This window comes from Nesoenas mayeri, assembly GCF_963082525.1.
Source record: "Nesoenas mayeri genome assembly, chromosome: 10".
Classification (NCBI taxonomy): domain Eukaryota; kingdom Metazoa; phylum Chordata; class Aves; order Columbiformes; family Columbidae; genus Nesoenas; species Nesoenas mayeri.
Window position 1 is genome coordinate 24,263,640 of NC_137560.1, and position 22,864 is coordinate 24,286,503.

Consider the following 22,864-nt stretch of genomic DNA (forward strand, 5'->3'; position numbering starts at 1 on the left):
CAGGTACAAAGGGCCATCGCCACGTCCCTGCGTGGCAACGCGCTGCACACCACGTGTGGGAAACGGAGGGTGAGAAGAGCGGTAAGCCAAGCCCTCTATGGAAAAAAGGACAGTAAGACAGAATTGTGCATTTTGCAGAAAGGAGGATGAGCAACGGCCCTGAACACTGAAATCTCCACAGTGACAGAACGGCGGCCCCTGGGAAGCACCACGACACTTTCCAGCCCTGTGTCCTCCTGCCCTCCCTGCTCACGCCGCAGGGACCCGTCTCCATCCAGGGGCTTTCTGCAGCCCGGAAAGGGTCAGTTCTCACGGCCACGGCAGCTCTTCTGCTGGCAGCAGGAGCCCAGCTGACCGAAAACTGTGTGGAAATCCCCAAACGTATCTCGCAAGCGCCAGAAAGGGAATTACTGCAAGTGACACAGACTCAGATGCCCGGGATTTCACAGCTTTACCAGAACTGACAGACTCCCAGCCCAGCCACAGCACCGTGACTCTGCCAGCAGCTGCGGTGCCCGTGACGGAGCGTGGCAGCTCTCCCGTGACACCGGGCAGCCCCGACACCAACGCCCGCACCGCGCTGGCGACAGCCGCGGGCACAGCCCGCTCTGTCCGTGCTCCGTCCGCCCCCGCCGGGCTGCGGGCAGCGGGCCGCGGTCCTGCCCGCGCTCAGGGCACGGCGGCTCCTGGCACTCACCGTCACGGGCAACTGTCTTTCCGAGGTGCTCAGGGACTCATTGACAGAGCAGTGGATGACTTTGTCCGAAACAATCTGGATCTCGCACGAGATTAGGCCAATTTTCACTTGGTACTCAGTGCTTTCCAGGCCCAGGCTGTCAGGCTCTTTCTAATGACAAAAATAGAATCAGGATGTCAGTCTTTAGAGTAGCAGTCAGATTGCAACAGATTTTCCTGCTTTACTTTCCGTATTCCCTGCTGTTTTTCAGACCTGGGGGCATCCTCCCTCTCCGAGGACATTTTTCCTGCACTCTGCAGGAAACCCAGAACCAGGCCAGTCCCCATTGTCCTGTTTCCCATTCCTCGCTCTGCGTGGGGCACAGGATGCGCAAGCCCCTCGTGGAACCTGGAAAAATCTGCTTCTGATGTGGCGTGGCTGTGCAGCGCAGATAAGAATCTGAGCGCGCACCTGGGAGGGGAAGGATGTGCAGCGGAGGAGACGGCCGGGGGACGCGGCTGCGAGCCTGAGAACAGGGGCCGTGTTCCGCAAGCACAGTGCAGCCCGTGAGGATATCCTGCGGTGAACAATGGCCTTTGGATGACTATTGCGCATTGTCCGAGCCACTGGGCTGCTGTACCATGACTTCCTTGCTAACCGAGCTGAATTCAGTAGCCAAAAGAGAAGAATGCGTGACCTGTTTCTGCAGGAATAAATATCTATTGTCAGGACCTTCTGGAGTACCTGCTTGATTTCAGGCCAGTGCATTCTTGTCCTTTTTCATACGTTCAGTATTTTATTTAGCTTCTTGCTATTACATCCTTCAAACGTGGCTCTGCCGTGATGGCTCAAAGGGCACCCCAGGTCTGTGTCTCCTGGTGCAGGTGCAGCGGCTGAGCAAGAGCTGCCTGCTCCTGCCTGCTCCTGCATACCCTCTGCAGCTGCCCCCGTCTCCCTCCCGCACTCGTGTCCAGTCACCGTGCCACTCTCTTACGTGTATGACCAGGGTTAAGGGCTCGCCAGGGTGGTGCTTGATCCACTTCTCCTTCTTGGCCGTGGAGAACTGGGGGTCGGCGTAGTACTCCATGCTGAACTTGCTGAGGTGCAGGGCCTCCTCGGGGTACAGCTCCTCGTCCGGCGCCGGGCGCGCGTCTGCGTAGCGGCGGCCGTTGAGATAGAAGTCGACGGGCGCGGGTTTGCTCCCCGCCGTGGTGTTGGAGGCAGCGGGAGAGGGGCAGGTGATCATGGTGTCGGTGTGAACCTTACAGCTCTGGAAACAGGAGGCAACGCACGTCAAAGACAAGACACTCTGAGGGCCCCCAGGCAGCACCGTCAGGCACACTGACAGCACCCAAAACACGGCTGACAACAACAATCGCTGTGTGGGCACAAATGAGCCTGTCGCTCAGCTGAGCTGACGACGGTAACAGCCTCACCCTTGCTCCCCGCCCAGCCTGAACACGGGCTAGGGCCTCCGCTTCACGCCCTGAACACCCTCAGGCACAGGACGCAGCCCTGCTCCCAGCTACCGAGTGACACCGCGCAGGGACACCCACCGTCTGCTCTCTGCCGATGCCGCGGACCACCATGGACACGTTCTGGACCAGCTCAAAGCCTATTCCTTCCAGGGTGATGATCCGGCCACCGCTTTGAGGAGAAGGAAGAAAGAGAAGGTGACTGGGGAGGCCAGCACGGAGCAGCGAGGTGCCACGGCTGGGTGTCACCTGCTGCCGTTTTACCAGGGTGTTCCCCAGCCGTCTGAGCACAAGATGCAGCCCAACAGCCGAAGCCTTCCTCCCCGCTGCAGCACACCCACACTGCTGCCGGTACCGCGCAGGACGGAGGAGCAGCAGCTGCTGTGCTGGAACCGGGGAGCCTCCTCCAGCAGCACTAACTGTCCCCTCGCTCCCACACCCCACGGGTACCAAGCAGGTCGCCCAGGCCACTCTGACCACACAAAGCGGGGGCCAGGAGCTGTTACCTGTCCCTGCCCCGCGCAGCCCTGGAGAGGGCGAGACCCGTTAAGGCTGACAGGGATCCTGCACCTCCCAGACACTTTGGCATAGGTTAGAATGTGAAAGTTTTGTGTTTTGGATCTGCTGCCTGGGGAATGTGCAATATGGGCCTCTCAATGTGCAGGCAATTAAGGACATAACGAGACGGCTCTGCTAGGCAGGGCATGGAGCAGAGAACAGCATCGCCTGTCCGCTTCGGACCCTGCGCTTACCTTCCCCCTCCTGCACGTCGCGTTCGGAGTATCTGTCACACCACTCAGGACTTACAAATCCCATTATCTCCAGACTACTCCCGACAGTGACTTTGGGTCCAAGGCCTTGAAAGTCAGGTTGTCTGAAATCTTTTACAATGCTGTAGATACCGCTATGTACTTATGATCCAAGTTTCTAACAAAGAGCCTGTTGAATCCGCAGACTAGTTTACAACTGCTGTTTTGTTTTAAACTTTGCTCACACAGATTATTTTAGCAATATGGTAAGACACATCAGATTCAGCTACATTTTTACCCAAGCGATTGACCCCACGCGGCTAACAGCACAGCAGTGCGCTGGGGCAGCCAGACTGCAGGAGCCACCGAGCCGCCCGTCACATTCCCAGTGGCTGAAATTTGGAAACTGCTGTAAATGCTAGGAAAGCCGAGTACAGTGATGGAGAAACACCCCGGGGTTTCCCTGGTGAATATGGTCAGTGACATAGCAGTCCCGCTGTCTGGGTGCTGGACGCCGCTCAGCCCCACTGGCAGCCCGAGGAGCTGCGCTGTGAGTCACCGCTCTGCCCTGTCATTAACTGCCCACAGCCTCTGCCGCGGCCTTGGGGACGCCGGGACCCCCGAGTCCCTGTGCGCCCGCGTCCTGGCCAGCTGCCCTCGGCTCCTGCAGCACCGCGCCAGAGCCCACAGCTCCTGGAGAGCCCTGGGTGCTCCCGGCTCGCGGCGAGAAGGTGGGATTTCACCAGGGCATCCAGAGGAACGGGAGCCCGAGAGCTCCACAGAGAGACACGAAATTAAAAGCAACACGCTTTAAAAATGAAATACTTTGACCTCGGGGAAGGCTGAAATCCAAAATTACAAATCTCAGCTTATCCTCCAGCAGTTTTACTGCCAAGAAAAGTCTTCAGGGTCTCATAAAGCCCCTGACCTGAACGCCCCTAAAGCACCCACCAGGTGCACACAGTACAGTTACCAATGCCGACTTCTTTCCGTGTCTTAAATGCACTGAAATGAGCTACAGACAGTGCTGGTGTGTGCGACCTCTTCTACTCCAGCGCCAGGGCACCCCGGAGCACTGCGGTGCCCTTTGGCACCCGTCTGCAAGGCGGCGTGTGACGCCCCGGGCCGCGGCAGCCCCCTGCTCCCCGTGGGAGAGCACTGCTCTGCTCACTCTGCATTCCGCAGAAGCTCAGAGGCCGATTTCAACAACGGCCACAAACGCTGGCGGGCTCATGTGTCTCTGCTGGGGGAGGGACCTCACCTGATCTGGCTCTTTTTGGGGTTGATGTCTGATATGATCGGGTTCTTCTCATACTTGAACGTGATGTTGTGGCTGGTACAAGACTTGTTCTCAAACTGGACGCAGACCAGCACGGCTGCGGTGAGCTCGGCGGCCGGCATGGTGCAGGTGATGGTGCTGTCGTTGCGGCTGCGCGGGGAGAGGCACGTCAGCAGTGGGAAACCGCACCAGGAGAGCAGCCGCAGCCCCTGGCCCCCCGCCCCATCTCCCCAGCCCCCCGGACCCCAGCCCCTGGAAGGCGTTCAGCAGAGACAGGCAAGAGGGCGCTCCCAGTCACATGCCAATCACCTATTAATTATGCTGCCTACTAACAAGCAATCCTGAGCGCACAGCAGCACAGGCTGCCAGGCTGATCTCCTGTACAGCCAAAGGAGAAGGGCAGGCCCCACATCTTCCCGCCGATGCGATGGGAACACGCAGAGCAGAGGCTGCTCCTGCAGCAGCTCGGCCCTGGGCATGCAGGTGCCTCTGCCCGCGGCAGCTCTGGGCACGGAGCTCACGCTTGATCTCCTCCTGATCTCCCAGGGGACGATATCACCCCTCCCAAGGCACTGGCTCCTGTCACCAGCTCAGTGCCAGCCCAGAGTGTCCCACCTGAGGTCAGTGCACTGCCTGGAGCCGTTGACAAGGACACGGAGCTCGGAGCCGACATCCAGCCTGCTGCCTCGGATGGTCACCCTGGTTCCTCCCGCCCTCGGGCCGTTCAGGGGAGCTATGGACTGCACCACGGGGAGCTGAGGACAAAAGGGAAATGTTTGCTACTGCGGTAAATTCACATTTGGATACTCCACACTGCGCATGGGAATTGCTTCAGTAGATTTAAGTACCCAGCATTGTGAGGCTCTGAAACAGCAGCACAGCATAAGCTTTTGCTGGCAAGGTTTCAGAACAAGGAGAGAGGCACATGTGCTGAAGAGTGAGATCATCCAAAACCTCTGTGACTCTCTGCAGTCCCTGAATTATGGCAACAAACGAGACCTGAGTCCAGATTGGAGCCCAGGATGCCACCAGTCGCTTGAGATTTCCAATGGAGGGTCCAGAGCTGGCGACAGCTCAAGGTTCACCAACAAAAGGAAATCTCCCATTCACTGCAGCTCCACCACCTCTGCCCTCCGGACCCACACGAACCCCCCGGGATGACGATCTGTGAAAAACGCCACTTGAGTCCGGATAACTGAATATCGAAGTCCTCCTTGAGGAAGCTTCGAATCTGAATCTCTTGGACCAAGGGAGAAGTTACTTTGTCCATGGCCATTTTCAGCAGCAATCAGCATATGTGTTATCTGCATTCGCAGCCCCTGGAAACCTTCCCGAGGTTCATGAGCTCGAGGCTTTGATAACAAAGCAGCACCGAACCCGCGTGCCCTGGGAGAGGCTGCTGGGCACCGTGCGGCTGGACAGGACACCGCGCCAGAGCAAACACCGACTCCAGGGCCCTTCCGAAAGGCAGCTGGTAACTCCCTGTCAAACACACACACCCTGGAGGCCGCAGCGCCCGCTCACGCCATGGCCCGGCCCCGGCTGCAGCCGCGGAGCGAACGCGCCGAGCTGCGGCACGCCTGGTGCCGATGCCCTTTGCTGTCAATCCCAGCACACAAACACGCTTATTAATAGCTATCCTTGCCCTTGTCCTGCACTCAGAGGGCTTTATTTCTCTGCAGCCATTTCCTCTGTTGTTTCTGATCATTACCCACTTCCACAGGATTCATTTTCGTTAATTTGTATTTCTGAGTGTCTGCAGGCAGCTCTCTCCTGCCCTTGGCCCCTGACCTGCACATTCAAATCCGCAGTTACAACAACAGCAAAGAGGATTATTCATGTTCCCCAAAGCCTCCCAGCTCTTCCTCTCAGCAAGAGCCAGGGGCTGCTGCTCTCGCTGCGCTGCCAGCACTGATGGCCCCCGTCGCAACTGCTGCACATTCAGCTCACTTGCCAAATCCAGCTCATCCTTCGCCCGCTATCATGTCCTGGAGAAGACTCCTGATCATGATTCTCCCTCCTCCTCTGCAGAACTACAGCTGAATACCGTTTCTTCTAAATACATCCAACATGGACTTTTAAAAGATAGAGCACACAAATAAGATTTGGCATTTTACAAAGGACCGTCTTTGGAAGGGCAGTTCTACAAGTCTTTTAGACTTTTTCAGGTAAACTGCTATCAACGCCCAAGCTCAGGTCTCACCAAGACCAGCCCTGCATGGTGCAGTCTGCTTCATCTCCACGTCACCGCATGGGAGAGGACAGTCAAGACAACCGAATGGCGCTGCTTGGCATGCAAACGGTGCCGAAGCCACTTTTGGTGTGAAACAGCAGCTACATGTTGTGCAGCTTCACTCCCTGACACGCGTGCACGGAGCAGGACATGTCTCATCGCTGCTAAGGCTTTGCTGAGACAGAGTCAGGCAGACACAGCTCCCCTCCCGCCCGGCACGAGCGGCCAGACCCGCCGCGGGCTCAGCGACCGCCTTTGCTCCTCCGGCTCCGCTCAGCGCTTGAGCCTTCACAGCGTTTCCCGAGAGGGCTGCCCCTTGCGCGCCGAGCAACAGAGGCGGGCTCAAGTGTCCCCTGGCACCATCCTCCCGTTTGCCCTGGACACGTGGGGCTGCCCTGAATAGCGTCTGGGCAGAGAACAGGGTGCTTGCAGGAAAGAGAAGAGCTGCATGGGCTTCTTTTAGGTTTATGGAGATGAAAGTTACCTTTGTGAGATGGTACAGTACAAAGCCATAAAGGGCTTTTCTTTGTATAATGGCACAGGGTTAGCTCAACTTTAATCCCTACACATTATTCTCATGCATAAACTAAGACAATCTCTGCAGCAAAAAGTATCAGCTCTAAAAAACGTGAGCCCACAGTACACAGCTTACATAGCACAAAGAGACTTTGCGGGTCTCAAAAAATCTCACAAGTTGTTACCGGCACTTCAGCAAAAGAGGAGGAAGAAAAAATGAGCTCCTTTTTATAGCAGGAGAAACGATGATCCAGCCAGGACAAGTGACAACCCACGGCAGGAGCTGGGACGGGCAGCGAGGTGTGGGACTCCTCCCGGCCGCGGCGCTGCCCCTGGCGCTCGGCTGGCCAGACCCGGCCCGGGTGAGGAACGACCGCCAGCTGCTCCTCCAGGGCCCTGGCGGTTCTGCTGCAGACCGTTTGTCGAAGCCCGCGGGGGCACGGGCTGCGGCTGCTTCAAGGGGCAGGGAGCGTCTGTGGGAGAACCGCCAGAGACACACCCCGGGGGACACTACTCACCACGTAGGAGTATCGCTCCCTGGACCGACCCTCCCGGCTCACGTTGACTGTCACCACGTCCGAAAATGCCTCCAGAGCCTCTCCGGTCCGGCACACGATCCTGCGGATGGCAAAGGGCGGTTGGCGGCTGTGCCACCCCGCCGGAGCACAGGGGAGAGCCCGCGGCCCCTCCTCCTGCAGGGTGGCCGGGCAGCACCCACCGGTGCTCCTGCCCAGGCACCCAGCGCGCCAGGCAGAACGGGTGAGCAACAGGGATGGGGGACAGGGGCAGGGGCAGGGGCAGGGGCAGGGACAGGGGCAGGGGCAGGGACAGGGACAGGCGCAGGGGCAGGGGCAGGGGCAGGGGCAGGGACAGGGGCAGGGACAGGGGCAGGGACAGGGGCAGGGGCAGGGACAGGGACAGGGACAGGGGCAGGGACAGGGACAGGGACAGGGACAGGGACAGGGACAGGGGCAGGGACAGGGGCAGGGGCAGGGACAGGGACAGGGGCAGGGACAGGGACAGGGGCAGGGACAGGGACAGGGACAGGGACAGGGGCAGGGGCAGGGACAGGGCTCTCCTGGCTGCACAACACTCACGCCTCGGAGACGATGTATCGGCGGGGCAGCGGCGCGCACGGCACGCTGCCGATCCTGACGGCGCCCAGCACGTCGCTGAAGCGGCGGCCCAGGTTCCTCCCGCGGATGGTCAGCAGCGTGCCCCCCTCCAGCGGCCCCCGCAGCGGCTCGATCTGCGGCACCGAGGGACAGGGTGGAGGGAACCGCCAGGAGGTTCCTGCCTGCGTCCCCAAGGCTGTGCCCGTGCCCACGTCCCACTGTCCCCGTGCAGCGCCAGGCTGGCTCCTCGCAGGCCCGCTCCCCGCAGCACACCCACCACCGCGCTCCCTCGCCGCAGCTTGGCGCATGAGAAGCCACCACTGTGTTTGGTACCGGGGTTTGGGCAGCAATTACTCCAGCTGCAAACACATCTGGGGTGAAGCACCACACCTTCCACACCTCTGTTTCGAATGGATTTGTGGCAGAGACCAAGCCGGAGACACGGGAACCCAGAGGAGGGATGCTGGTGTGCCGGGAAGAGAGAGCCCGAGCACCATGTTTTTAAGGGCTGTCCCTAATAGAACCTTTCAGGACAAAACCAAGACAAAACGTCCTGAGGCATGAGGCACGGCCAGGACAGCAGCGCTGCGGCACCCCGAGGCGCGGGGCGAGCCCGGCACCACGGCAGGAGGCGGCTGCTCCCCATTCGTCCTCCGCACCGCGGTTTTTTCAGCGGCAGCTGCCCCCCATTGCCAGGGGACAGGAGCTGGTGTGACACCGTTCACCAGGCAGCGTCCCTGCGCAGGGTCCTGCACTGTTCAGCAGGCGCGACAAATGGCTCTTTTCCCTTTGCAAAGGCAGCGGCACACAAAGCCAGCACGACGTGCCTGCTGGCACCGGGCAGCCAGCGCTGGTCCCTCTCAGCCCGCCGCGTCCCCCGGGACAGCTCCACGAGCGCTGGTTTGCTCGCGTGAATACAGGGGATTTGGATTTACCAGCTACTGTTTGCCAAGGAAATAGCGACAGAGTTCTGCGATGCTCTGTGACCTGAACTGTGGTTTCCTTCCATTATTTTCTGGTGAGGTGCTGATAACAGTCGGTGTGTGGGGAAGGCAGGCTCGCAGGCCAGCCCCGCTCCCACGGTGACGAGGGAAGAGGCCGGCGATGGGGACCCTGCCGTCCCACCATCCCTCCGCGCAGCACCCGGATTTGGAGCAGCTATGGCTACACACCTCCCTAAGAACACAAATCCCACATCCTCGAGGATTTTGATGTTCGCATTAGCTGTTCTGCCTCTCCAGCTTCTCCCTTCCCAGGGAGCTCATATTCGGATTTGCTCTCTATCCCTTCTCTGCCGCTTGGCTCATGCCATACCTCTAAGCAGAACCCCAGATCCAAATGCCCCCAACAAACATTCATTCAACTACAATTTCAATAAAACTCATTTCAAAATACATAACGGCAAAACGTCCCTTGGCCACTCTTAATCTCAGCAGAACCGCAGAGCACATGTGCCGGGAGATAGGGCTGGCGTTCCCGTTTCAGCTATGCTCCATTAAACACTATTCCTGATAAGTCCTTCAGCCGACCCTACAAATCTTTCTCGCTTTTACCAGCCTCAGGAACTCTGGGACATTTTGATTGTGCTGCTGTTGTTTTTCCCCACTAACATGATAAAGATTGGGTCTTGTCACTAGCGAGATGTCCTTGGCATGAGGTTACTCAACAACATGGAAGTCAGTGAGTAATTCAGTGCTGGTTGTGACCCCGTCTCGTGCCGGGACAAAGCGTGGTCCCTCCTGTGTCCCCAGTGGGGACAGCGCAGCGGGTCTCAGCTCTGCGCACCCCTGCCCGGCCACCAGCACCCCGCATGTCACATTGGGGTCTCACCTTCCTGATGTCGGGCGCGGGGCAGACGTCGGAGAGCGGGATCCCCTCGCCGTGCAGGCGGCAGCTGGAGCTGCTCTCGCTCCAGACGCAGCGGTGCCCCAGGTCCTCCCTGCCCAGGCACTGCGAGCAGTCGGCGCTCCCCGTGGCGCAGTTGTACACCTCCACTGAAACGCAGAGACAACGGCGTGAGCTCCTGGGCCCACTCCATAGCTTTGCTCAGCGGGAGGCACTCCCACTCCCTTCCCCAGCCTGGCTGTATTAATCCCAGTAACATCTGAAACCCAGGGGATGAGCAGAGCAGTTTGCACACACAGCGAGACGAGGCAGCGCTTGGCTGCCATCCTGAACATTTCCCAGAAGGACTGGGTGCTTGTTCTCGCTGCAATGTAATTTAGCACTTTCTTTTCCTTTTTCTTCCTCTTGAAAAACAAACAACACCCAAACTCGGAACCTTTTGTCAATTTATGCTTCATGTTTCCAACTCTCAGCATCCACATGGGAAGCCGCTTGGCAAAGCTGGCTCCATGGTGTTAGCAAAGCAGGAACGCTGCTTCCACGCTGACAGAAATGGGCTGGCTGCGGCGCTTTGCGCAGTGTTTGCAGTGCCTTTCCTCCCCCGGCGACCACGGGCCCCTTCCATTGACTTCTCCCTTCAGATCTGCTCAGCTCAGCTTCCACATCATTTTCCTGCACCTCCTCATTAGCTGCTGCCCTGGGTTACGTTTCCTCTCCAGCCTAAGCCTCCGCTGATGGAGTGTGGGCATCCGCTGAGATAAACAGCCACAAACACTCAGGAAATGTGGTTTTCACACCCTTTTCCCCAGAGGAGACTTTGCAGGAGAACATAAAACAAAGAAACAGTCACATTTTGCACTTCTGTTCACAGGAGGGTCTCACGGTGCTTCATAAGCAGCTGACAAATCCCTCAGCCTTCGGCCTGCCTGTGCTCGTGCTCACTAAACGGCACTGGCACCGAGGGCTCCCCCGTTCTCCACACAAAAAGAGCTTATTCCACCTCATCTTGAGTCCACCCAGCGAGTTACACTGGTTGGTTTCCACCCAACAGCAAGGAGCTGTGACTCCTTCAGTGGACTACCAAAATGCAGTTTACGATAAAAGCTAATAAACACCGAAATAATAAACACTAATAACAGTAATTCCATTAAAGACACTATAAAAGATGCACCCATTTATCGCTGGCCCTGCAGATCTCCGCTTGCAAGTCAGCCTCTCTCATTTTACTTCCACCAATCTGCTCCAGGCGAGGAGGAGCTGGAGCAGCACAAGGTCCCACAGGAGCTCCAAATATTCTGGCACATTCGGATCGATGCAACCACAGCCCGTGTGCGCAAGCTCTGTGCGCGGGAGGGGGCTCCGCGCTCCTGCCGCTCCGCTGCCAGCGCCACCCACGCCGGGAACCCGGAGCCCGCGCTCGCTCGTCAGAGCGTGCTCAGCTCAGATCTCCCACCTCTCTGTCTCAGAAGTACAGTCGCCCTCCTCTTTCTGCACGGAAGCTGTGCCTCATGCCTGCACCCGTGCTGCTGTTTCAGAGGTTATTTCACCAATGTGGAATGCATTGCAAGATAAGTCTCCTCTACACTGGGATTTACAATGGGGAACCTTTTTACCCTGGGTCGGTGGCTGATGGTGCTAACGTCCCTCTGCCCCTTACAGCTCTGTGCCACAGGAAATCTTACTCGGGCATCCAGCTCTCATGTGCTCCCAGGGCTAATCAGTTCCTTCTTCTGCAGCTGCTGACACTGCTGAGAAGGAAGAGCCCCCAGCGCCGGTGCCCACGGCGGGAGCAGCGTGGGTGCGCCGGCGAGTCCCGGCAGCGCTGGCCGCGGGGCGAGCGCTGGCTCTCGGGCCCGTCCCGTCTAAATGCCATGGCTGAGCGCACTCGGTCTGCTCCTCGCCCGCCCCGGCCCGCTGGTGGAGCCAGGGCTCTGCTGGGAACCTGAGCGCTGCTCCAGAGACCAGCGGGCGGCCTGAAATGTGTTTACGCATTTCGCAGCGCAGGAGTTAAAGACTCAATTTTTACAGCGCGCTGAACCTCGATGTCACCTCCTGTGAGCTCAGGGCAGAGCCCTCCCTCGTCCCTTATCTCCTCTGGAGGGAATTCCTGCCTGGGCCTGGGGACACCCCACATCTCTGCTGTGACACGCAGTGACCCACAGCACCAGCACAACCCGTCCCAGAGACCTCACCGCTGCCTGCGCTCAAGGACAGGGCTTGGCTTCCCTCGGTGCCAAGGGGACGTCTGTCCGTGGGCGTCCGTCTGGCTCCTGGGCACTTGTTCACAGGCATGCGACTCCAGGCAAATACATTTTTTGCATGTGCCCAGCTGAGCCGGGGTGTCTCTCCTGAATCTATACACTTTGCCAGGATTTTCAGTCACTCGGGCTGACCAGATGAGAGCAGAATAAAAATGCTTTCAACTCAGACCTGTCATCATCTCTGGGCTGTCGATAAATCTGTCTGGTCTGTCCTTCAGCTGAAGGTTCACGGGGAAGAGATGGCTCTTTTCTGAGGTGTGGAGCTGCGCACAAAAAACAAATCAAAAAAAGCTTAGGAAGTTCAGTAAAATACAAGAATCTATATGCACCCTACACAGATTAACGTTCCTCGTGAGGCTCCTCTGAACGCTGCTGCTCGGGACAGGAGGGTCTCCTCTTAGCAGGGCTAAGAGAGGGAACGCTGCTTTCTGTCTTAACGACTTTGCGGAGGTCGCGGCGAAGGGCGCGGGGCAGGGGGAGCAGAGCCCTGCCTGCTGCTTTCAGCGCAAAGGACGGGAAAGCCCACAGAGCGGCAAGGCTGTGCATGTTCAGGACCAGGCCACAATACAGCTGTGCAGGTAACATGGCGGGAGAGCACTCCTCTGAAGCTTCTGCTCGCTGTATTCCCATCGGTGGGGCCCAAACGCTTGCTGCAGCTCAGAGGTGCGGCTTTCCCTCCAACAACCACACACCGCTCTTTGGTGAGCGGCTGAGCATTTTCTCAGGCCAATTCCCAGCTCAGAATAAAAGCTACAGAAATAGCAACACTGAGAGGTGGCCAATTTTTTTTGCCTGAACTGAACTCTTCCCATTTGGAAAGGTAAACAAGCAGCTCCGTCCCAAAGCCCAGGGGAGCGGGGGCTGGAGCTGCTGCGGATCCCACGGAGCAGACGCCGCAGCGCCGGTGCCGTGAACGCCCCCCAGCACCAGCGCACGCACAGAGCCCCGCGCCGGAGGGGAGAGCCCCGCGCCGGAGGGGAGAGCCCCGCGCCGGAGGGGAGAGAGAGCCCGGCTGAAGCTTTTTCCAGCTGGAAGCAGAGGGGGAGGAGGGAGGTGGCATCCCAGCTGCTGGGTGGGAGGTTGGGGACAAGACCCTCCCTGCCCTGGGACCTGCCCCACGCTGCGGGGAGCAGGGGCTGGCGGCCTCCCCCGACTCACCAGCACGTGAATGCATTCCACGGCAGAGGAGTTCACCCACCGGGCTTCAAACGACCTGTCCGTCCCAAAATGGCACTCCAGAGTAGTCTCCTGGAGAGGGAAGACAAGAGCAGAATGGCTGCAACAGTCGTTTAAGTGCAGTTCTGCACCTCAGCCAACCCACACGGCAGGTGCCACGTCTCACCTTGTTCCTGCCACCAACACCTGAGCCGTGCTTCAAGTCAAACAGGAGATCAGAACCCGATACTGTAAGCAAGGCTGGGGTCTGTGCCTAATTACATCCCCACACACATCACCGCTGTAGGCTGAGCATCGCACCCGGAGCCAGGCCCTGTCCGTGCTCTCGCCCAGCGTGCTGCTGCACAGCGTCACAACCGGAGCGGGGCGCTGCTCCGGAAGCCGGGGACATGTGGCACGTGCAGACCAAGTAACGTGCGGGCCAGGAGACGCGTCTGACCCACAGCACGTGCGGGCCAGGAGACGTGCCAGCGGGTACCCGGGTTCCTCTGGCCCAGGGGTGTTCGCAGTTCATGCTGTGGTGCAGACCAAGAGCCAACGTGGCCCCAGGCTGCTTTGCCCAAACCAGACCAAATAAGCCCATGATTTGGGCTCAAAGCCACCTTCCTTCTTCTCCCAACAACTGCGCAGAGCAATTCTCTACTTCAAATGAGGACCCAGCTGGGACTGTGTTCAAAGGCAGACTTTCTGTGCTGTTTTCCTGATACACAAGGATGATAGCCTGCCCTGCGTTACTGCTGTGCCTCCGTCCTGCAGGAACAAATGCCATCTCTGAGCAGGCTGATGCTCCACCACTGCTGAGCTCTGACCACCCTTTGAGAACTGATGGCTCTGATAAAAGATAAAAGCAAGCGCCGGGCTGGTGCAGGCAGCTGCTGGCTCAGGGAACACAAACACGGTGGGAGGGGGAACCGGCATCCCCAGCACATCGCCTGTGCCCGGCAGCTCCACTGCGCCGGCCGGTCCCGGCCCCACAGCCTGCCCGGGCGGCTCCGCAGCCCCTGCTGGGACACGCGTGGCCTGTGCTCCGAGCCCCCACGGGACACGCGTGGCCTGTGCTCCGAGCCCCCATGGGACACGCGTGGCCTGTGCTCCGAGCTCCCACGGGACACGCGTGGCCTGTGCTCCGAGCCCCCATGGGACACGCGTGGCCTGTGCTCCAAGCCCCCACGGGACACGCGTGGCCTGTGCTCCGAGCTGCTGTGGAGAGGAAAGGAAGAAGAGGAGCAGGACGGAGCAGAAATCGCGCGGGTGCCCCAGGACAGCTTGCGGGGGCAGCGGGACAGCCCGGGCCCGCCCCAGCACCGGCAGCGGCCCTGCCTGGCCCCTTCCTGCTGCCTCCATTTCCTACATGTGGAACCGCTTCCTCCTCAGCCGCCTCCAGCGCCCGCAGAGGAAGAGCGGCTTCTCACCCTTGTTTGCTGACTGCGGAGGGCACATCCTGCCGTGCCGGGCTCCGGTGGGAGCGGAGCCTCCGCAGTGCCCGGCAGCCCCGGCACAGAATCCGGCAGCTCCACCGGCGCCTCCAACCTTCTCCTTTCCCTGCAGAATGAGGAGCCGCGTCCCCGGTACCCTCCGCAGGGGCATGGTGAACCAGGACCCCCGGGCCCCACTGAAGACCTGACCCAAAACGACACAGGGCAGCTGTCTACAAACACCAGAGCTTAGTCAGAGATTTTCCCAGTGCCGAGCTTCCCTGCCTCAAATTCCTCCGGTTCCTCCTGGTGTGGGACACATCTCCAAACGCACCATTTGACGTCCACTCCCACTTTTCACCCTTTTACAATTTGCAAGCCAGAACATTTCTCAGAAAGGATTTTTTCACACACAAAAGAGCTCTGCAGGGGTGACCAGAAGTCAGGTTAGAACACGTTTCGGCACCGCACTCCAGGCCGGGCCAGCACAGGCCCCTGCGCAGCGCTGGGCTCTGCCCGCCAGTCCGACCTCGGGACGGGGCTCGGGGCTCGGGGCTGGCACCGGCGCCGGCAGAGCGACGCCGGCAGCTCTGCGGTGCAGCAAACACCACAGGAAACTGGGAGCTTTAATTCCCCAAAACATTTTGTTCCAGTGACTGTTCTACAAGGTCCATAAACCTCCTTTTTCCACCAAATGCAAGAAGCCCATCGCTAACTGTGCGAGACCCCTGGAGAACACCGGGACACCAAGATCATCTCCCTCGGCTTTGCCTTGCAACCCCACTCAGGTCGGGGTGGCTGCTTTCCACCAGCCTCTGCGGCCAGTCCAGCGACTTCAGCCAACACAGCCTGGGGCCAGCCCCTCCGACACCGGCCCGTACTCAGCGTCCCGCGCCTGGCGGGGCCACCACGCCCGCCCAGGCTCGGCTGCGGCTTCCCCAGCTCCGGAACTCATTTACCTTGGAGAAAGTGGCGTTGGCCAGTGAGATCGTAATGTCCCGAGACACTCCTGTGGGCATGGGGTCCAATGAGGCAGGTACGATTCGCGGACAGTCGATTTTCTTCTGTTAGGTACAAAACAAGACAAAAAAGAGGTTAGCTGGGTGCATGCTGAGCAGCCTCACCAACAAGGCAAGATGACACACTGGGACCCTTGATAAGATTAATTTCAGTACATCTGTAAAGTCAGATCACACGGCAACCCAAGAAAGTGAATGCCAAGATGGCACCGTGATGCACGGAGCGCTAACACCACACGGAAGCCGAGTCTCAGCGGGAAGCCCAGCACGGCGCCGCCGGAACCCCTGCGCTGGTGCCCAGGCAGCGGCAGCGCGCGGCCGGATTGCCGGGGCCCGTCCGTAGGCACGAGCGGCACCGCGGCGGGCGCAGGACGCAGCACGGCGGGTCCTGCCCGGCTCCCCCGGCTCAGCGACCCGGCAGCTCGCAGCCCGCGGGCGGCCGAGCCTGCGCTTCCATCTGCCGGCACTGGAAGATCTGTCCTCCCAGGCCAAGAGCACACGCGTGTGCGCTCCTCAGCTGCCACTGGGAAGCTCCCTCACAGAATCGCACACACTCAAACGTTTGTGAGAAGTCGGGGCTGGAGTGACGCTAAAAGGCGGCTGTGCAGCCTACAGCGGCCGCTGTGCCAGCGCCCCCCGCCTCACGCGGCACAGCGCGGCACCGCCGCCCTGCAGAGACCCCCTGCCCGCAGCCCCCTGCCCGCAGAGCGCGGGCTCTGTGCGCACAGGAAAGGGTGCAAGGAGCGGCAGGGCCTTCGGCGCAGGGACTGCGGTGGTAGGACGGCTGAAATGAAAGGCCCGAACGAGGCTGAAAATGATTTTAAAAGGTCATCCGTCCCCCTACTTTTGTTCTCACTTTAAATTGATGGCTCAGATGCTGGAGCTGACTCAGAATTCAAGTCTCTATGACAAGCCTATCTTGTTCTCTCATGAGATGTAAATCACACTGCAGAACTACAGCAAAAAAGAAGCCAGATTCTCCATTGCCCCAGGGTATATCCAGATTAATGCCTTTGACAGTGGAGCCACTGGGGTAAAAGACAACAAAATATTTGGTCCATTATGCAGAATAATTTGCAGCGGGCAAGGTTTGCCTCTCACTCGCACTAAGGGTCAGCCCAGTGTGCTGATGAGCGCGCTGCTGCTCCGGCGAGAGGAGCCGCTGCCCTCCCGGCGCCTGGCAGGACACGTCCCGGTGCCGGACGCGTCCCGGTGCTGGACACACAGTGAGCACGAGGCTTCTCTCCCGCCTTCCCCAGACCCAGCAGGGCCAGGGAACCACCTGGAGGTGCCTGTTTAACTGTGGAAAACACGCTTCATTTCTATCAGGACACTCATCTTAACCAAGCACAGTTGGTGCCGCCTAAACAAGGGGATTAAATAACACAAGATGTACCTGATAAGAGAAGTAAAACAACAAAGCAAAGCACTGGAGAGAGATTTCAGTCCCAAGCCTCTTCTAGGAGAATCAAAAGAGTTAAAATAAAACCAGCAGGGCTACAACGGAAAATTCATGCAAAAGCTGCTACGGCCTGGTGTGTCCTTGCATGTCCCAGCAGCCGGCACGGCTTCCTGGGTAAATACACTTTAGAGGACTGATTAACTTGTCTCGCAGCCCCTTCCCCGCTGTTCATCAGCAGCTAGAAATAGAGCTTTCCAGCTGATTGTATCATTCACGTCTGGATCGGGCAAAGGCTCAGAATGTTTAAAATGCTGCGGATGAAGCCAGAGCGACGCTGCCCTCCCGGCGGAGCAGCGCTCAGGTGCAGCCGTGCCAGCAAGTGTTCTTACTGAAAGCTCCGACTGCAGGACGAGGCACCGTGTTTCCAGGGCTACCAGCACCTCGTCCTGCTGGCTGCCCACCGAAACCAGCGGGAAGAGCTCGGAAAGCAGAGATAAACCAGGGATGTGCCCAGAGCAGGTGCAGCGCCCAGCGGAACTGCAGCTCCGGAGCTGGAGAACAGGCAAGAAAGCGATTCTCAGCTCTGCCCCAGCATCTCCCCAGCCAGGGTCTGGCAGGGACACCCGGGCTGAGCGGGGAGCGCACACCTCCCTGCTAAAACCTGCCCTGGCCCTCCCCTTCGAGAGCAGCTACGCTTAAGGTGAAGGACACAACCGATCCCAGCCCAGCTGCAGGCCATGCAGCGCTTTGTCAAGGAGAACATCAATCCAGTCACCTGGGACATTCAGAGTCCTCTCACAATCCAAGCTCCTCCTTCAGATTTAATGAGAAACACCGCGAACCAGCCGTGATTAAGAGATGGATGCAGGGCCCGTCTGTGGCGGTCCCCTGCTGTCACCCAGTGCCACCGGCGGGGCTGACACCACCGAGCCCCCAGCACAGGGCAGACCCCAACACGCAGCCTCGGCACGTGGGTCCCCCACCAGCGATGGTTTTCAAGTGCTCACCCCATCCAGGCAGCAAGAGAAAACACTGGATGCTTTTTGACACCTGGGAAGCTGAGGAGGCGGGCGGCGCTTTCGCCAGCCCCCGCAGTGCGAGCGGCCCGGGCAGCCGCAGGACAGCACAGCCCGTCCGGACAGCCGGCACAAGCCCGGGGACAGAGCAGCGCTGCCGGGAGCTGCCGCCCGCTGCCACCCCGCAGGGACGGGCAGCGCGGCCCGGGCTCCCCCGAGACACGACCACGCGGAGCTGCGACCACGCGGAGCTGCGACGTGGTGGCCCCGGCGCCGCCTCCATCCCCGGCGCTCGCAGCGGGAGCAGATGCCAGGGCCAGCCCAGGAGGGAGACGGTGGCACGTGTGACACAGGGCCAAACTCCTGCCAGTAACGAGCACAGGGAACTGCTGGAAGAGCCGAGACAAGAGCAGAGCACCGGTGCCAAAGGGATATTCAATTTACAGTGTAAAAGCTTGGCTTGGATCTACGGCAGATTGATTGCTAAAAAACCAATTTTATTTAAATGAACTTCAATTTAAATTTCAGAAGCAGGAACACACTGAGCCTCTGGGTTATTGGAAGCTATAATTTGGAAAGGGGCGATTTTCTCCTTTAGATGAGCACCAGCAGCGGTGCTCCAGCAAATTATTAACATATCGCAACAGCCTAGTCAAAGCTAAACGAATTGTGGAGTATTGCTATGTTTGTTGTGTAACTCAAACCCTGGCGCCCCAGAATGCAGATAAGCAGTGGCGTCGCTCCAGACCTGGCAGGTGATGGAGAGCCAAGGGACAGCACGGGACAGCACGGCACAGCACAGCATGGCACGGCACGCTACGGCACAGCATGGCATGGCACAGCATGGCATGGCACGGGTCCAGCTTACCTGCTGCGCATGTGCCCCCCGTGGGACACCGGCAGAGGAGGGTGCCCCATCCCCAGCCCGGTGCAAGTCGTGGCTGCGCTACCATGGCCAGCAAGTGCCAACTGCTGCTGGAGCGGACCCAAAACAGGCCGAGCAGCAGCTGAGACCACCTGAGCATCAGCGCCGCAGACACCCAGGGTCACCGAACAGAGCGAGGCTCAGCCTGGGGAGCTGGAGGCGGGATGGTCCCAGCCGGGCTCAGCCGCGGTGCCGGACGCTGTGAGCACAGCATGGGCAGAGCAGCACGGCAGAGGGACCCTCCAGCTCGCCATCTGCCCAGCCTTTGGCAACAAGATGCATATCGCTGCATTTCTGACCACAGAGACTCCCCAGGACCAGGCAGCATGTCAGTGATGCTGAGCAGCACCGTCACCAGAGCTGTCCCCCAGCCGCCGGGACAGCGCTGCCGAGCCGGGGACATCTGCCTCCGTCCTGGGAGAGGGCAATCAACAGCTACAGCGCAGCGACGCCGGGGGGGGTCTCCTGGGCAGCGGTTTGACGGGCCTTACCTCCATCTGCAGCGCGTCGGCACACTGCGAGTGGTTGGAGACGCAGGTGTAGGTGGAGGGACACCAGTGACACTTCCACCGCGTCGAGAGGCAGCTGGTGCATCTGAAACAGCAAAGGTGTGGTGAGAAAAGCAGATTTCAGGCTGCTCAGGGCAGCCACAGCTCAGCCGTGCAATCCATCTTTACACATGGTGCTCAGTCCTTAACAGTGCCCAGAAAATGCGGTTGCAGGGGCTGGTTTCCCTCTCGTCCTCCCATGGGAGCTGGTGGGGATGCAGCAGAGCCACCATCCCCAGTGCCACCGCAGGGCAGCTCCAGGGTGCCACTGCATTCGGTGCCACTGCATTCGGTGCCACCGTCTGGCCCCAGCCCACAGGGAGCCGCCCTCCCCTGCTTACTGAAAAGTGTGAAAATTGCTCTTTTCGCCCAAAACATTCTTTCCTCATGTGTCTCTCCGTGGAGCCAGGCAGGCTCTCCCCCCAGTTTGCATGGGACCCCCTGTGCCCCTCCCTCACCGCCTGCAGACCCCCCAGCATCGCTGGGGATGCCGGCTCCGCTGCATAAGGGTTAATAGAATGAGCTTGATATCAAAATATTATTCATATTTCAAAAAATCCCAACATGTCCAGATGGCTCCAGACACGGCGAGGACCCTCCCATGTGAATCCCTGGCAGAGCAGCCGTGGCGCCCCTGCCAAACGCTGCCCTGGCCCCCGCGCTGCTGGGGCTGCACCTCGCGGGGAACCCCCCCAGTGCCACCCGCACCCCCGCCGGCCCCCGCGCCACCTGCCCCACCGCCGGTGCCCCCGCGGCCGCCACCGCCCCGCACACCGGGCCACTTACGCTCTCTTCGGGTAAATGTTCCCCGTCCTTTTGCAATCGTAGATGGTGAAATTGGCCCGGATAATGTTTTTGCTGTTGACCCGGAGAGCAGCTTCGACAACCACGTGGTCTGCAGAACCAAGCCAAAGAATATTGGGTTGCAAGAGCCTCTCGCTCGCACTCACGCTCAGAAGACAAGACAGACCCTTGGGACAACGAGGGCTAAATGCGATTTGTTTGCTCAAGGGCTTCCTCCGAGCTGCACTGCAGAGCTCGAACCATTCGTCTTTTGCCCTCTGACTTCCAGCTCTTCCCTCTTAAATCAACGCTTTACATCACCCTCACCAGAAAGGAACATTGCGACTTTCAGCACAAAATTCCAGCGTGTTGTGCAAGTGTTAATTAGCAGAGTTAATTATTGTCTTTGCTTACAGTTGGTGCTAAATGATATTTTAAAAAAATGTGGTAATTAAAACATGTTAGTTATCATGTTTTAAAACCCCGCTCACTTTCCCCATGACAACAAACCCACAGAGAAGAGTGGAAACCCCTTTTTGGCGACTCAACATTCTACACTAACCTCCCCTCCCCCAAAATTGCTGAATTTTATTTCTTTTTCTTTGCAATTTTGCCATATAAGCACCAGGGACAAGGGACAATGCCTCTTTCAGAATATGTACAATAAATCAGAGCGCTGGATTCCAGAAATTCATTCGGACATTGCTGTAACCAACAATACAGAACAGTTAATGATCTCCCATTCTTTGGATAGCTGGGCAGAAAAACAATGCAGCTTTATAAACTTGCCCATGAAAAGTGGGGTTTTCAAAAGGACTGGCTCGTTCTCCTCCTACTGAAGTCAACCATCTTCAATAGGGCATTCACCCAGGCCCGAGAGACGGAGATTTAACACTGGAGCCTGGAGCGAAGCACCGAGCTCTTGGGCAGGAGCGGTGACACGGGCACCTCCACGGTGCTCCTGGCCAGCTCGCCGGGGGCTCCCACCGGCTCTGCGGTGCTGGCCACCCCAAACCTGGGCACCCCCGGTACCCGCTGCCAGTGGGAGCACTAGAACCCCTCAGTCCGGCTTTAACTGCACCAGCAGGACAGGGCGGTCCTGAGCTGCCCCGCGGGCTCTTCTCCAGAGCCCCCGAAAGGCCGCGTGTGCTCGGGAGAAATTGAACAGAAGTACTGAAAATATCAATATAAGCAGCAACATCTCATTTCCCCGGGCTAAAACATTTTTTTTAGTACTTATTAAATCTAAACCAGAAGCTCTAAGCAGATAAATCTTAAAAAAATAAGTACATGAACTGGCTTTTAAAATCTGATGTTTAAAACTAAAATTGATAGATTTGAAATCTTGTCAATTCATGTTAAGATGGTGAACTCCCACGCTTTGAAGTCATATGCCCTATAAAGCAGAAGCAGCTTGGGTCTCTTTTCCCCGTATGCATTTTCTACACGTACGGTTGGAAAAAGAAACGAAACCCATGGAAAATGAAGTCCACAGAAGGGGTCAGAATGCACCGAGCTCGCTTTCCTCTGTACCTTGGTCGTCTGGAAACATCGGATATTTCTCGCGTGGAAGTAAACTGCAATAAATAAACTGATTTACATCATCTCCAGCAACTCTGGCTACGGTGTGGATATTATTTCCATAGTCACATGAAATATTCGTTCCATTCAGGTTTGGGATAGTCCCATTTATTTGTATTATCAGGGCCTATATTTGGACAGAAAAAAAAAATCTGTTATTATGACAGAAAATGATACTTGGAACTTGTCAGTGTTTTACAAGCTTTTCGTGGGCCAGCAGCTCTGACTGAGTCCAGAGAGCCGCTCGCTCTCGCTCTGTGCACGCCGGGCTCCCCCGGCCGCCCGCACACATGCCCTTGCTTCAGCAGAGTCTGCACCAGGACCCCAACAGCCGCAGCGGGTCACCGGCCGGCACCAAATCCCAGCCCGGGGCTTCCGCGGGGACCCTCGGAGGAAGGAGGACACGGAGGCTCAGCCCCCGGCTGCCCGGGCTGTCCCCGAGCCCCCTGCCTGCACAGAGCCCTGCCTGTCCCTGTCCCTGCCTGTCCCTGTCCCTGCCTGTCCCTGTCCCGCAGCGCCTGGGCAGGGACCCTCCCGAAGCTCTGGGGAGAGAGGAGGAAGAGCAGAATACAATTAATTCCTGTTTCGGAGTGCCTAACCCCCCCAGTCTGCACCAGCCCATGCCAGGGCTGGACCGGGGAGGCGCTGGGCTGGCGGGACCTGTGCGGAGGGTGGGGAGCAGCCGTCCGCCAGCGTCCCCCGCACACAGGGCTGGCTGCTGGGCTCCTTCTTGCCGCCGGCCCCCGCGGGGCAGGGATGGCAGCGCTGCAGAAAGAACGGTCTTGAGGAGGGTGACTCACACAGCGTGTGCTTGGCCGGCTGTCCCTGCCAGCGGGGGATGCCCTGGGGA

General features: G+C 58.6%; 1 protein-coding gene across 1 annotated transcript in view; it reads right to left on the minus strand.

The window, feature by feature from the left end:
• Positions 1-22,864, minus strand: part of PLXND1 (plexin D1) — a gene marked incomplete at both ends in the record, with an annotated part of 70,036 nt that overhangs the window by 24,929 nt on the left and 22,243 nt on the right. Inside the window, 14 exons of the mRNA XM_080350523.1 lie at positions 698-847; positions 1,671-1,946; positions 2,233-2,323; positions 4,162-4,329; positions 4,795-4,934; positions 7,447-7,546; positions 8,026-8,177; positions 9,874-10,037; positions 12,319-12,412; positions 13,308-13,397; positions 15,700-15,804; positions 19,594-19,696; positions 20,437-20,545; positions 21,967-22,141. Of these exons, the coding sequence (XP_080206649.1) occupies positions 698-847; positions 1,671-1,946; positions 2,233-2,323; positions 4,162-4,329; positions 4,795-4,934; positions 7,447-7,546; positions 8,026-8,177; positions 9,874-10,037; positions 12,319-12,412; positions 13,308-13,397; positions 15,700-15,804; positions 19,594-19,696; positions 20,437-20,545; positions 21,967-22,141 (1,917 nt within the window). The remainder of the gene's footprint in view (positions 1-697; positions 848-1,670; positions 1,947-2,232; positions 2,324-4,161; positions 4,330-4,794; positions 4,935-7,446; positions 7,547-8,025; positions 8,178-9,873; positions 10,038-12,318; positions 12,413-13,307; positions 13,398-15,699; positions 15,805-19,593; positions 19,697-20,436; positions 20,546-21,966; positions 22,142-22,864) is intronic.